The sequence below is a fragment of the Rutilus rutilus genome (genome assembly GCF_951802725.1).
Source record: "Rutilus rutilus genome assembly, chromosome: 7".
NCBI classification, from domain to species: domain Eukaryota; kingdom Metazoa; phylum Chordata; class Actinopteri; order Cypriniformes; family Leuciscidae; genus Rutilus; species Rutilus rutilus.
Window position 1 is genome coordinate 3,665,236 of NC_140221.1, and position 13,776 is coordinate 3,679,011.

Sequence of the window (13,776 nt, forward strand, 5' to 3'; positions counted from 1 at the left end):
CCCATTACAGATCAGACCAGAAAGGCGTTTATTTTCAAATGAAGAAAATATTTGTAAAATGGAAATAAAATGTCTAACGTGTGTTTAATAATAAAGTGTTTATCGGTTAGGGTTGAGAGGTGTAGGTGTAGAGAGGGCTTTATTGTAGGCTATTTAATAAGGTGGCATCCATTTAATAATTTAATAAATATAATCATTTACACTATGTTATTATTGCTGAAGCGCAAATAGTAGGCCTATCTGCCACTATTTATAAGAATAAATAGCATCTAACTACTACACGTATTGGAAAGAAAATTATATTTTTACGTAGTGTAAATAGAATCTATCGGTATTCTCATTTAGTGTAAATCTATTAGTAATTATCTATTCTTACACTTTTTGTGTGAATGTACGGAATGTTTTTAATGTGCAAAATCTACAACTAATAGTTAGTGTTAAAAAGTAGTGGTAAATGAAATGAAAATTTCAAAGTAGCTTTTAAGTAGTTAGTTTGTTTATAATGTTCTTGCACCTTTTGCGCATGTTTTGAATGTGATGCATACCCAATGATTGTGTTTTTTTTTTGTTTTTTTTTTATCAACAATTGAACAATGAATCGACAAAAACATGGACTGTATGCTGATTATTTATATAGATTTACCGTTGTATTTTATTAAAGTAAAAAAAAGATGAATTGAGGTTATTTGAACGTTAGAAATAACGTTATGGGAACGTTAAGAAAACTTTACTGGTTAACCAAAAACAAACCATAAAAAATAACATTCTGGAAACTAAAAAATTACGTTCTGGGAACCAAAAATTGTTAGCTGGGAATAGAATCTAGTTGCCTATACAATGCAAATATCCACTGTCTTTCTTTAACAAGATCTTTAGTACCTTTCTGGGGCTTGAAAGTGGTTGCGTAGCTGTCAATGGAGGGACAGAAATCGCTCATATTTCATTTAAAAGTTCTTCATTTGTGCTCTGAAGATGAAGGAAAGGCTATGAGGGCGAGTAATTAATGACAGAATTTAAATTTTTGGGTGAACGATCCCTTTAAGATAAAGGCTGACTTACGACTTTTTAGCCATGTTTTTGGCACAAAGTTACCGTTGGATCATGATCTGAGAGATCTTGCTGTATTTGATTTAGTTATATTTAAAGGCATCATCAGATTTGCAAAGAACCGTCATGAATGTTTCCTAGTCTTGCAAAGAGATAACTTACTGAAGCTCATGAATATTTAATACGCTCAAATGTACGAGTCAATCACAGCAACGTCACAACCGCAGCATCCAATCAAACAGCCGCAAGCAGACATTCCGGAAACCGCGAGCCAATGAAAACAAGCAGGAAACTTGCACATTAGGGGTAATCATGTGTAAACAGAATAATAGTGCCTGTTGAAATCACTAACAGAGAAGTAGGTCAAGTTGCGGTGTTTCAGAAAGATTTAATACATCCCACCACGATCATCTACGCAGCTTTATTTAAAACATGGAGAAGAAACAGACCATCAATTTTGGAGCGGGACCGGCTAAACTTCCACAGTCGGTAAGTGCATCAGTAATTTAGGAAGTTTTTTTTTTTTTTTTTATGTATATATTTTTGGTTAAAGTTTGGTTTACGCGTCATCACGTTTGTAGAGTAAAAGCAGTGCTGCGTGACATTATATCAATACGATTACATCATCTTTATCAGTAACAAACCACTAGTGTGCATGCACACTTTTATAATACTGTAGTGCGCATGCAAAACTGTTTTATGATACTGTAGTGTGCAAAATCGTTGTGCATCATTTGGGATGCAGGCTTTGGATGCACTGTAAGCATTAAATAATGCTGTTGGCAGTTCTGCTGGTCTAGAGATGCATGCATGTGCAATGTTGCATCAGCCACAACTTGGCATTCAGAGTCGCCTGTGGACTGAAGAGTGCCAAGTCTTGTCCAACTCAGTATATGCTAACAATTACAGTTATACATTCAAACTCTCGATTCAGAGATCATATACATGCCAAAGAAAGTATTGTAAGGACTTGGTAAAAAGTGAACATGTCTTGATTTGTTATGAAAAATGTAAAACAGGTTATTCTGCATGTCTCTGAATATGTTTGTAGACTGAATCAATCCTTTGCTTCTAATCAGTAGCTTGCCTTTTCTCATTAGATAACTAACCTAACTCTCTAACTGTGAATGAAGTGGTTGTGTACTCCAGAAATTCAGGTTTAATTGCCTCTCCAGTGTCGGTGTGCCAAGTTTTGCATTTTTGAGGCTGCTAACTTATTGCCTAATCCTAACTGCACCCCCACCCTCTCGACAATGAGAAATGCAACCTAGTGATGGGGAGTCGACTCCAAAAGACTCGATTCTTCGACTCTTAAAGTGATAATTCACCCAAAAATGAAAAATCTGTCATCATTGGATAATTTGGCCAGTCACGCTAAAAGTGTGTTGTTTTAATAAAGATAGTTTTAGGCTTTGTGTCGGGGGAAAAAAAAAGAACAGCCTACATTCAGTGTGTAATAATGACAGCAATCTTGTATTTTTATTGCCGACCCAGTTTCGACTTGAAGTAAATGGAGCAAATTGAGTCGATTCTGGGACTCGTAAATCAGAGTTAACTCTGAAAATCCCTGAAATCGAGCAGATTGTGCGGTACCAGCAATATATTCATGTGGTGTGATGTAGTTTGAGGCTTGATTTTACTAACTTACCTACCCTAAACAATTAATCCTAAACCTACCCTTAAAATTATGCAAATATAGTGTTGATAGCACAATCTGATAAGTATCATTATAGCTTTTACTGATTGCATGGGTTGTTTCACATTGGTGAATCAAAAAATACAAAAATGGTGTGCACATCCCAAACACCCAGATTGGGCGCAGGTGCAGGACAACTAAATAATATAAACAAAATAAAGAAGTGTGAAGTCCGCACACTGAAAATTACTCCTCCAAAAGAGTTTATTTTAGCAACGTTTCGACCCTCAGGTCTTCATCAGGCTCAATGTAAATGTAGTAATGAAGACAACTTTAAATAGACACAGGTGATCACCTTTTTTTTAACTTTGATTTGTCACATGAGCTGTATTTGTCACATGACATACATGACTTGTATTTGCCACATGACTTGTATTTGTCACATGATTTCTTGGGTGTGCCTGATTAAGGTGATCACCTGTGTCTATTAAAGTTGTCTTCATTACTACTTTTACATTGAACCTGATGAAGACCTGAGGGTCGAAACGTTGCTAAAATAAACTCTTTTGGAGCAGTAATTTTCAGTGTGCGGACTTCACACTTCTTTATTTTGTTTCACATTGGTTTTATAAGTGGTGTCCAACATGTCCATCCTTTTATCTGGCTTTTTGGTCACAAACAGAAAGACTTTCATTCAAAATTCAATTCTGAATACCCTCTATTTATTGTAGTTTTACTGTTTTAATATAAAAAGTTATTCTTTATTTCATTCCTAGGTTTTAATCCAAGCACAGAAGGAGCTGTTGGATTACAGTGGCACCGGGATAAGCATTCTTGGTAATGATCTGCGTTATAAATATATACGCTTACATGTGCAATGCAGGTGTTTATGTCTCTTTATATCTTCTCCAGAAATGAGCCACAGGTCGTCCGATTTCACCAAGATCTTAAATAATACTGAAAACCTTCTCCGTGAGCTTCTGTGAGTGTTTACCTTTCATCAAACTATCCCTCAGTTGGAGATTAATGTCTTTGTTCATTCATATTTCATAACAAATGTACATTTTTGCACACTGAATAGGAACGTACCTGAAAACTATAAGATACTGTTCCTGCAAGGCGGAGGCTCGGGACAGTTCAGTGGCGTTCCTCTGAATCTGATTGGTCTGAAAGAGGACAGGTGTGCAGATTACCTGGTCACGGGGACGTGGTCTGCGAAGGCGGCCAAAGAGGCAGAGAAGTACGGGAAAGTGAACGTGATCCATCCAAAACTGGATAGTTACACCAGTGAGTAATCAGAGTATTAGCAAACGGTTTTTAATTGCTGAAAGGTGCTTTTTGTGTCAGTCTTGTGAAATCTGTTCAAGCTATCCTGCATATTTTACACTCTTTCAAAAGCATCGCTCTGCCCTTTGTGAAAAAGAAGCACACTTTAGCATAGTTAAAAAAAAACTAAAAAACTAATAAAAAAGAGTACTTAAGGTACGTTAAACCATTATACTTAAAGTCCCCCGCCCTGTAGTCAATAATTTTATCCCTTAAAACTCATATATTTAAGTGTTTTTTTTATTGGAAAAAAATTCTTCATGCCTTAAAATATCTTGAATGTAACTCGACACCCTTGCCTCATTTAGTATACATGGCTCTATGAATATGCAAATGAGCCCCGCCTCCACTCACTCACTCAGCTCAGAGATCCACTCACTGACGATCACACGTTGATCTGATTGGTTACAAGGCAGTTTGTGACGTCAGAAACACCAGCGATTTCAAAGCGTGTTTTTATGAGCCCCGCCTCCACTCACTCACTCAGCTCAGAGATCCACTGGTTGACGATCACATGTTGATCTGATTGGTTACAAGGCAGTTTGTGACGTCAGAAACACCAGCGATTTCAAAGCGTGTTTTTGAGACTGTCTTTGGTTCACTGCAGTTTTAAGGAGAAAATACTCAGCAATGGTGTCGACTTATGAATTTACACATGGTTTGTTAACACACTCTAGCAATAGTTTAAAAAATGTATTTAACGTACATTAAAACATTATATTCAAGTATATTCAAGACACTTGACTGCATGTTAATTGAAATTAAATGAAAATGTATTATAGTTTAAATTTATATCAAATGCATTTAGCTGGGTTTTTTGACCCACTTCAGTAGACTTTAAATGCATCTTATTATATAATTTCATAATTTCTTCTGTTGTCTCTGAAATATGGTCTGCTGAATGTCCCGACAAGCAATTATGTAAACTAATATATATATATATTATTTATATTTCATTTAAATAATTTATTTCATTAATTCTTATTTCATTTCATTTTTATATTTTTTGCTTTTTTTAATGCATTTTTTTTGGGGGGATTTTTTTTAAATATTTATTTATTTATTTATTTATTCACCTTTTAAATTACCAGATTTTATCAATAAATTATAAATAAGCACATTCCTCACATTCTTTCAACTTAAATTCAAAATAACTCACAATTTCATGCATAACCCTTTTAATTCAGCTCAAAATATCTTACATTTGTAATAATCTTTGCTGGCCTCTTCTGGAAAAAATAATAATATAACGTGATATTTCATGACTCTTGGCACTAGATGGCCTTATAGCTCTATATGGAGCAAATGAGCGGTTCCTCTGGGTCCTAAAGTCAGTTTGTCTTCAGTATGCATTCAGATACACATGTAATACACATTTTTTTTTGGTTGAATTTTGATCATGTTTAGGTTTTTCTATGTGTACTGAAGCATTCCATTCATTCCTATGGGGGTCAAATTGACCCGCGAGGGTCACAAAACTCCTTCGATTCCATTCAATTCTTTTTGGTGTATTCGTGGTTCAAGTGTGACAAAAAAGTCCTGGGGTCTCCCCTCTGATGAACACTCAATTTCTAAAAAAAAGGAAAAATAAAGAAAACGTTTCGGGTCAAAATGACCCAAGGGAAGGATGTTAAAGAGAGTACATGTAAAACTTTTAAAAAGTGCACTTTGTACTAATGTAAAATTAAAATGAAGGTTTTACTAATCATTTTTTGTTGTGCTTTAGGTACGCTTAAGTGGCCTTTTTTTTTTTTTCTCAGAGTGTTTTTATTGGACATCTTATCAAACATAAGATAGACTTTACAATACATTTTCTTTTTATGTTAACCAACCCACCCAAGAACAATCCCCACCTGTTGCACCAATACACATATTAATTTGAAAACAAAACAAAAACAATCATTAACATGTTTTAGAGAAGAAAGCACAAGTACATATTATATTACTCGTATTATATTAGTATATTACTCCTCTGAAATTGAGATTAGAGAGGGATCCACCTTCCTAATTTGGTCAAGAACCGGTTGCCAGATATCAAAACATTTATTGGCACAGCCTGCTGTAGCATACCTTATTTTTTCCATGGTCAGATTGTATAAAAGATCAATGAGCCACGTTTTAAAAGTTGGAGGAGACTTATCTTTCCATTTAAACAGTATCTGCCGTCGAGCTAAAAGAGTGGTAAATGCTATGAGGCTTTTGTTGTTTTGATTTAAGTGAAAGTGCTGCGGTACAATGCCGAATACAGAGATCATGGCATCAGGTTCTACGACTGTCCCCAATGTGTCAGAAATAAATTTAAATATAGACTTCCAAAAATCTTCAAGTTTTGGACAGAGCCAAACCATGTGATGTGAGACAGAGTGCCTGGTTCGGCTTCACATCTATCACAGTGAGGATCTAATTAAAATTTTGCCAGTTTTACTTTAGACCAATGCAATCTATGAACAACTTTAAATTGGATCACTCGATGTCTTTGACATATTGAAGATGAGTGAATGTTTTTCAATACAAATTCCCATACATCCTCAGAGATTCCTATAGCCAGTTCCTCTTCCCACAATCTTTTCACGTGAGCTAGAGGTCCCATATTATGAGTATTCATTGCACTATAGATTTTACCAATGGCCCCCTTAGAGTATGGATTCACTTTTAGAACAGTCTCAAGAAGTGTCTCAGGTGGTAATGAGGGGAAGTGACTAACAGATGATGCTACAAAACTGCGAAGTTGAAGATATTTAAAGAAGTGAGTGTTGGGAATTTGGAATTTTGTTTTCACTTGCTGAAAGGTTGCAAAAGTACCTTCAATATACATATCCTTTAGTACCTTAAGGCCATTTACAGACCAGACACCAAAAGAGTCATCTATAATAGGAGCAAACATGTGATTTCTTACTATGGGAGCATCGACTGATACATCATTAAGTGAAAAATGTCTTCTAAACTGTCCCCAACTTTTGAAGGAGTGCTTAACCACTGGATTCAGAGAGTATTTATATATTGGATGAGGTGATGGCAATGTTGAGCAGAGTAATGCATGTAAAGAAGCAGGATGGCATGACAAGTTTTCAAGGGTCAGCCACTTAGGACCACCAGCACGCAAATTAAACCAATATAACATAGAACGAGCATTGGCTGCCCAATAATAGTACTGAAAATTGGGTCATGATAGTCCTCCATGCTCTCGATGTCGCCACAGAACACTTTTACGGATGCGTGCATTTTTCCCATTCCATATAAAAGCTGATACCAGCTTGTCTATCAATATGAAAAACGATTTGGTTAAAAATATCGGGATACACTGGAACAGATATAGAAATCTGCTTAAGTGGCCTTTTTAATATTATATTATCTGCAGGAAAAGTTTTAAAAAGAAATATGTACACCACAAGTGCACATGCAATACATTTAGGCACTCTTCTTTTTCCCGAGGGGCTGCAGACTTTTGACCCTCCTCACATGACCTCTAGTGATGCATCAATGTTTGTTTGCTCAGAAATCCCAGACAGCAGCACCTGGTCACTGAATCCTTCGGCTTCGTACGTCTATTATTGCTGCAACGAGACGGTGCACGGCGTGGAGTTCAACTTCATCCCCGACACCAAAGGAGTGGTTCTCGTCAGTGACATGTCATCCAACTTCCTCTCCAGGCCGGTAGATGTGTCAAAGGTCGGTGATCATTCTCAGAAAAAAACAATCCAAGGCACTCGAGTAAATTGTTTTTAGAAAAATATAAAAAGCTTTTATTCTTTCATGGCTTCTTTCAAGGTGCTGTATGTAACTTTTTCACTCTACTAAAGCATAAAAATACCATATTATGTTTGCATATATTGCATATCTCCTTTATTTTGAATTGGACTGCAGTACCTATTTCGACCACTAGTCATTCTTACAGACTGCACCTTTAAAAACAGGTGACAAGCAATCATTGGTCATCATTGGAATCACTGGTGATGATTCTTCAGCTAACGTTTGGTATCCTACGTTCACCATCTTTATCATAAAAGTGGCAGTATTATCTGTAGTTCTACTCTGATAGTTAAGGCCGTGCGTGTCTGTTCATTTCCACAGTTCGGTCTGATATTTGCTGGCGCGCAGAAGAATGTCGGGTGTGCGGGTGTGACTGTTGTCATTGTCAGAGAGGATTTGATGGGCAAGGCTTTGAACGAGTGCCCGATTATCCTGGACTATCAGGTGCAGGCCGGCAATAACTCCGTCTACAACACTCCTTCATGCTTCAGGTGTGTCTTTTCTTTGTTCATCATGTTGTGTTTCTGTAGTCTTCATGAATCACTAATGCAAATGTCAAGTGAAAACTTGCCAAACGAGCAGCAGTGGATTTATGACTGACTTCTTTTGGTGGATCGTTTTCACTATGTAGAGATTTTCAGGATCAGTATGATTTTTAAGCTTCTTATTCTCACCCTAGACAGCATTTATGTGATCAAAAATACAGTAAAAACATAAATATTGTGAAATGCTATTATCATTTAAAATAACTCTTTTATATGTGAATATATTTTAAAATGTAATTTAATCCTATGATCAAAGATCCTTCAGAAATCATTATAATATGCTGATTTGATGCTCCGTCATTATCAATTATTATTGGTACTCAATTATTTATAATGGTTCAATGTTGAAAAACCATTTTTGCTGCTTAATATTTTTGTGGTACATTTATTTTCTGGATTCTTTAATAAATAGAAAGTTTAAAAGGACAGCGTTTATGTGAAATATAAATCTTTTGTAACATTATAAATGTCTTTCCCTCCTGAATAAAAGTATTATATATATATTTTTAATTTATATTACTTACTCCAAACCTTTGAATGGTAGTGTATGAAATTGAAGCTTGTTTCTGCCACAGAATAAAAAGTAAAAAAGGTAATTTATCCCACAATTCTGACTTTTTTTTTCCCCTCACAATTGCGTGTTATGAAGTAGGAATTGTGAGATAAAAAGTAGCAATTATCTTTTAAATTGTTTTATTATGTGAACCTTCCTTAGGTTCATGATTTCCACACACACACAAACAAAATTTAAGCAGCAATGCCTGTTTTCAACACTGATAATAGTCATAAATGTCTCTTGAGCATCAAATCATCATATCAGAATGATTTCTGAAGGATCATGTGACACTGAAGACTGGAGTAATGATGCTGAAAATTCAGCTTTGATCACAGGAATAAATCACATTATATATATTATTATGCAATAATAACTATAATGAACAATTATTCCAAGTTCATAAGTCTAACTTTAGGCTATTTATGATTGTCAAGAAATATAGCAACTTGGTGCATTAATTTATAATGTAGTTAATAGAACTGAGTGAATATCCAACATTTTGTACAATAGCTGAAATTCCATCCAGTCAGACACATTTACAGTGGTTTTACCAATTTTAATAAGGATTTATGGCTTTGTTTGCATCAAACCACAGTCTCGTGGCTCATTTCAAGATATGTTTGCAGAGCCTCCACACAGATCATCTGTTCCAGGAAGAATCCTAGTTGATCAGATGTTACAAGACAATACAATTCTCTCCTTTTCTAAAGTTCAGCAGGAGTCCCTTCATCATTTAGTGTGTGCCTAATAGACTCCTCAACGTTCCATCAAAGTAATGATGATAATGTGTGTGTGCAGTATTTACATCATGGGTTTGGTTCTGGAGTGGATCAGGAGCAGCGGAGGAGCAGATGCAATGGAACGGCTCAACAAGCAGAAATCTGACATCGTCTATGACATCATCAACCACTCCAATGGATTCTACTCGTCAGTGATCAGAGATTTTGACTCAATCACATCCTAACATTTTAGATCACAACTTTGCAGATAAAAATGTAATCTTCTTGTACAGAAGGTTATTCTTAATGCATAATATCGAAACGGTCAACTTTTAAATATTTAATCCATTATGTGAAGTTAATCTTTAAGTTAATGTAATAAAAATGAGGAAAATGTTATTTTAGTATAATCAAAATCAGTTATTGATATAATAAAAAAATATTTAACTAATGCTCTGCAAAAAAATGACTTTGTTCCTCAGGTTTGTGTTGTTGTCTTATTTTCCAGTGCAAATATTTAAACATTCTTACATCAAGATACATTTACTTGAGAAGCAAAATGACTTGAATTGACTGAACTTTTCAGTAAACAAGACTATATATATATATATCTTAAAAATAAATAAATAAAACCTTTAAAAATAAATAAATAAATAAAATATATATACATTTTCTTTTTTTTTAAGTGAATTTTTGCTTAAAACAACCCCTAACCCTTTTGGCAGATATTTTTTCTTATTTTAAACAAACTCACTTTATTTTGACACATTTGTCAGAAAATAAGACTTTGCTTCCCAAGTAAATGTATCTTGATTTAAGAATATTTAAATATTTGTGCTGGAAAACAAGACACACACATTCTAAGGAAGACAACTGATCTCTGTTCAGACATTTGTTTTTGTCAAAACGACTTCTTGCCCTTCTCCCACCTCTCAGATGCCCTGTGGACACGGCGTGTCGAAGCCGCATGAACGTTCCCTTCCGCATCGGAAAGAAGGAAGGAGATGAAAGTCTCGAGAAGTCGTTCCTGGACGGTGCCTCTAAACTTGGCATGATCTCTCTTAAAGGACACAGGTGTTGTATGAAAATTTGGAAAATATGACGTTTTGTTTTTCTAATTCATGCAATCTTATTGTAATTGCACACTAGTTTATCAACAAACATTTTGGTTATGTTTAACCTTAAGGTTATGAATAAGCTGGTGTGTTCCAAAACAATGACAAAATTGGCATTTAGGAGATATAAGCGTTCAAAACTTAGTTTCTCACTTCCGCTAAAATGGATCAGGGATTTTTATGACATCGCAGATTCAGCTTCTCATCACATCTTCTGTCCAATCAAATGTTCTCTAGAATCTAAAGCTCCGCCCCCTATGCTATAAATGCCACCTGGCAAAAGCGACCGTTGACGTGTCATGGAGCAATATGTGGTGGAGACGTGTGTTCGGTTGCTCAAACGCTCGAGTTTTATTTAGTTTTCCAGCTGTACGTTGATTTAGAATAAAATGGCTAGAATTTATTCACACCTCTACTGTTGAATCCAATGTATCATCAGCGCTCGGATTCGCTTACATGGTGCTGTCAAGTACGACTCGCAATCTGTGAGGTAAACTAAACGCTATTGGCTATTCAAAAAGGGGGAGGAGCCTTTTTATTTATTTTTATTTTTTACATTTTTCTGTTTCAGTGGAAATTACATCAATGCATCATACAAAGCTGCGCGTTCCAATGCACTTCAGTGGGCCTTTAAAGCGTCATGGCAAGAGCATTAAAGTCAACTAGTCTATTCAACCCCTACAAAGCAACCGTTGCAAATCCATTTGTCCTTCCTATGAGAAGTATCCCGAGTGCTTGGGAGTATATTATAAATTGAACTAGGCATCAGTTTACATCAGCACATTCTTCTGTTACACACTCAAATATACGTACTTTTCCTTCATAAAAACAGTACTTTTAGGGCGTAGTATAAGTAAGCGAATTAGGAGGCAGCGTGTGTTTCTCATGTGTCTCACGACTCTTTCACTGTTCTCAGGTCTGTTGGTGGCATCCGAGCTTCCTTGTACAATGCGGTGACTGTTGAAGATGTGAAGGCTCTTGCAGCCCACATGGAAGAATTCCTCAAGAATCACCAGTAGCTTCAAGGCCTTTTTATACAACTTGGATTCAAAAGGGTTTCTTGATTATAGCGCATTGAGACTGAAGTGATACTAACAGGGTTTATTGCAACAAGTTGTAGCAGATTAATGGAATATAACAGTCACTCTAATTCTCTTTGTTGTCATTGTTACATAATGTTCTTTTTTTAACTGACCCTTTTATTCAAATTCTACTGTGCCTTAATGCTTGTAAAATTGTAATTGAATTGTGTTCCAAAACATTCCATGTTTCACTAATGTAAATGTATGTTATCAGTGACTAAATACTGTGATACAAGCTAAAAGAAAATAAAACACTACTAAAATGCTCTACACTGCCGTGTTTATTACCAAGAAGAGATTTTAAAGTTAAATTAACTTGCATTATGGATATTACTGTATGATTTAGAAAATAAATATTCTTTAAAAAAACAGTACTGTGGTGGTACCATGGTACTGAAGGAATACCGTATTTATGTACCATAAACTTTGCATGCTGCTTTGAAGAGTATCTTGGCACTACAATCCTACATGTTTGCAATTATTAGTGCTGTGCTTTTGCTATATTAATAAGTATTTGTGCATGGGAGTATTTATTCAGCTTTGGAGTATTGTATTACCATTTTCTCTTGTAGCAACTTGAATGTTTGTTCAAGGATTGTTGAATCCAAACAAGAGCCAGTGAACTGAAGTTTTACCTCCATTTGCATGTCCATTGTGACTTGGATTGCCAGGTCTGCTGTTTTCCTGTGGATTTGGGCTACTTTTCAATTGTTGCCCCAGGTTGATTTTTTTTTTTTTTTTTTTTTTACATACTGCATAAATTATATTTGACAGAATTGTTATTATCTACTCAAGCATAAGGATATTTTTGTGTGGAAGGGACACTGGTCCTAATTTATGAAATTGAATTGTGTTGAATATAGATAATATGTATTATAGGTAAGGGAGTGGCATAATTTGAATTTCGCTTTTTAGGTTAGTTTAATTGGTAATTCTGCTGGTTTTGATTGGCTTTGATACGCTGATCTACCAACACTAGTTCTTCTACCGCTAAAAACACAAATTAGTTCAAGGGAGACTCGATGCTGTTGGTTTGCTGCATGTTTTAGAGAATTGCAATCCGGTCAAATGATTCAATTTAACGGTTTTCAAACTGGGGGGCCGCAAAGGAGTGCTAGGGGGTCCATGGAGTGTAAAAAGTGTATAAATAAGATTAAACATTTAAAATAAACATTGATTAAATAAATAAGACATCTACATTACAGCACAGCATAGCGAGTAGAAAAAGCTTTTATTTTGAAAAAGAAGCTTTTATTTTGGAATCACAGAACCCGGAAGTTGAAAGTGCAAACATCGTATAGGAAATTAACAATTTCTATATCAAAAGACAAGTTTGTTACTTAAAACCAAGTTATTAAAATCATAATTTATTTACGTTTGAATAAGAGTTAAATGGCAAAAGGTCATGCTCTTATTAACTGTTGAACGTCTGATGATTTGACAGAAAAGTCGACGGAAGTGACATAGGTTCAGAATCAGACGAACACCTGCATGTTACAGTGTCCAGAAAACTCACGGGAATCAAAGATGTCGCGCTCGTGTTTATAAAGCAAGACTGTTGTTAGATTGGGTGAGTTTGGCATGATCACATTAAACGGGCTGTTGTGTTTTTCCTGTCAGTTTGACTCATGTATGACACGGCAGTTTTCACGAGCTGCTCTTTGTCCTCCAGCAGAAGCAGACGTTACACAGGAACTCTACGTGTGTTTTAATTCACCATTTCATACTTTCACACCATATATGCAGAAATATTACGCTATGTGATCTTTGATCTATGTAAATAATCCACACTGTCACAGTCAAAAATGAGTCCAATTGAAATATCGTAATTCTTTGAATTCCAATAGACTCACTAAACATTGAATCCACGTCAACATTCATTAAATGATTGTTAATAAATACTTGTGAATTAAAACTAAGGATTATTATTAATCATCACTTTATGGGTTGTATGAAACCTCATAATTAAAATAGCTGTGAAGGTAGCATTTTAATCTTGT

At 35.3% G+C, this 13,776-nt stretch overlaps 2 protein-coding genes across 2 annotated transcripts in view; both read left to right on the forward strand.

Annotated features, from left to right (window-relative positions):
• The first annotated feature begins 1,306 nt into the window (after window positions 1-1,306).
• psat1 (phosphoserine aminotransferase 1) lies at window positions 1,307-12,044 on the forward strand. Its single transcript, XM_084415185.1, has 9 exons — window positions 1,307-1,536; window positions 3,460-3,520; window positions 3,596-3,665; window positions 3,765-3,970; window positions 7,506-7,678; window positions 8,081-8,250; window positions 9,659-9,787; window positions 10,516-10,653; window positions 11,611-12,044. The coding sequence occupies exons 1-9, from the start codon at window positions 1,480-1,482 to the stop codon at window positions 11,711-11,713; spliced, it is 1,107 nt and encodes a 368-aa protein (XP_084271311.1). The 5' UTR covers window positions 1,307-1,479; the 3' UTR covers window positions 11,714-12,044.
• A 990-nt stretch (window positions 12,045-13,034) lies between these two features.
• tut7 (terminal uridylyl transferase 7) overlaps window positions 13,035-13,776 on the forward strand; it is a 34,030-nt gene continuing 33,288 nt past the window's right edge. The window contains exon 1 of the mRNA XM_084414630.1: window positions 13,035-13,346. The gene's annotated coding sequence lies outside the window, so the exon portion shown is untranslated. The remainder of the gene's footprint in view (window positions 13,347-13,776) is intronic.

What these genes read in the sequence shown, in the direction of transcription:
- psat1 (XM_084415185.1), top strand. Translation starts at nt 1,480, where the DNA reads ATGGAGAAGAAACAGACCATCAATTTTGGAGCGGGACCGGCTAAACTT. An exon ending in AAAACTGGATAGTTACACCA is followed by an intron (nt 3,971 to 7,505) that starts GTGAGTAATCAG and finishes TTGTTTGCTCAG; the next exon opens with AAATCCCAGACAGCAGCACC. An exon ending in CACTCCAATGGATTCTACTC is followed by an intron (nt 9,788 to 10,515) that starts GTCAGTGATCAG and finishes CCCACCTCTCAG; the next exon opens with ATGCCCTGTGGACACGGCGT.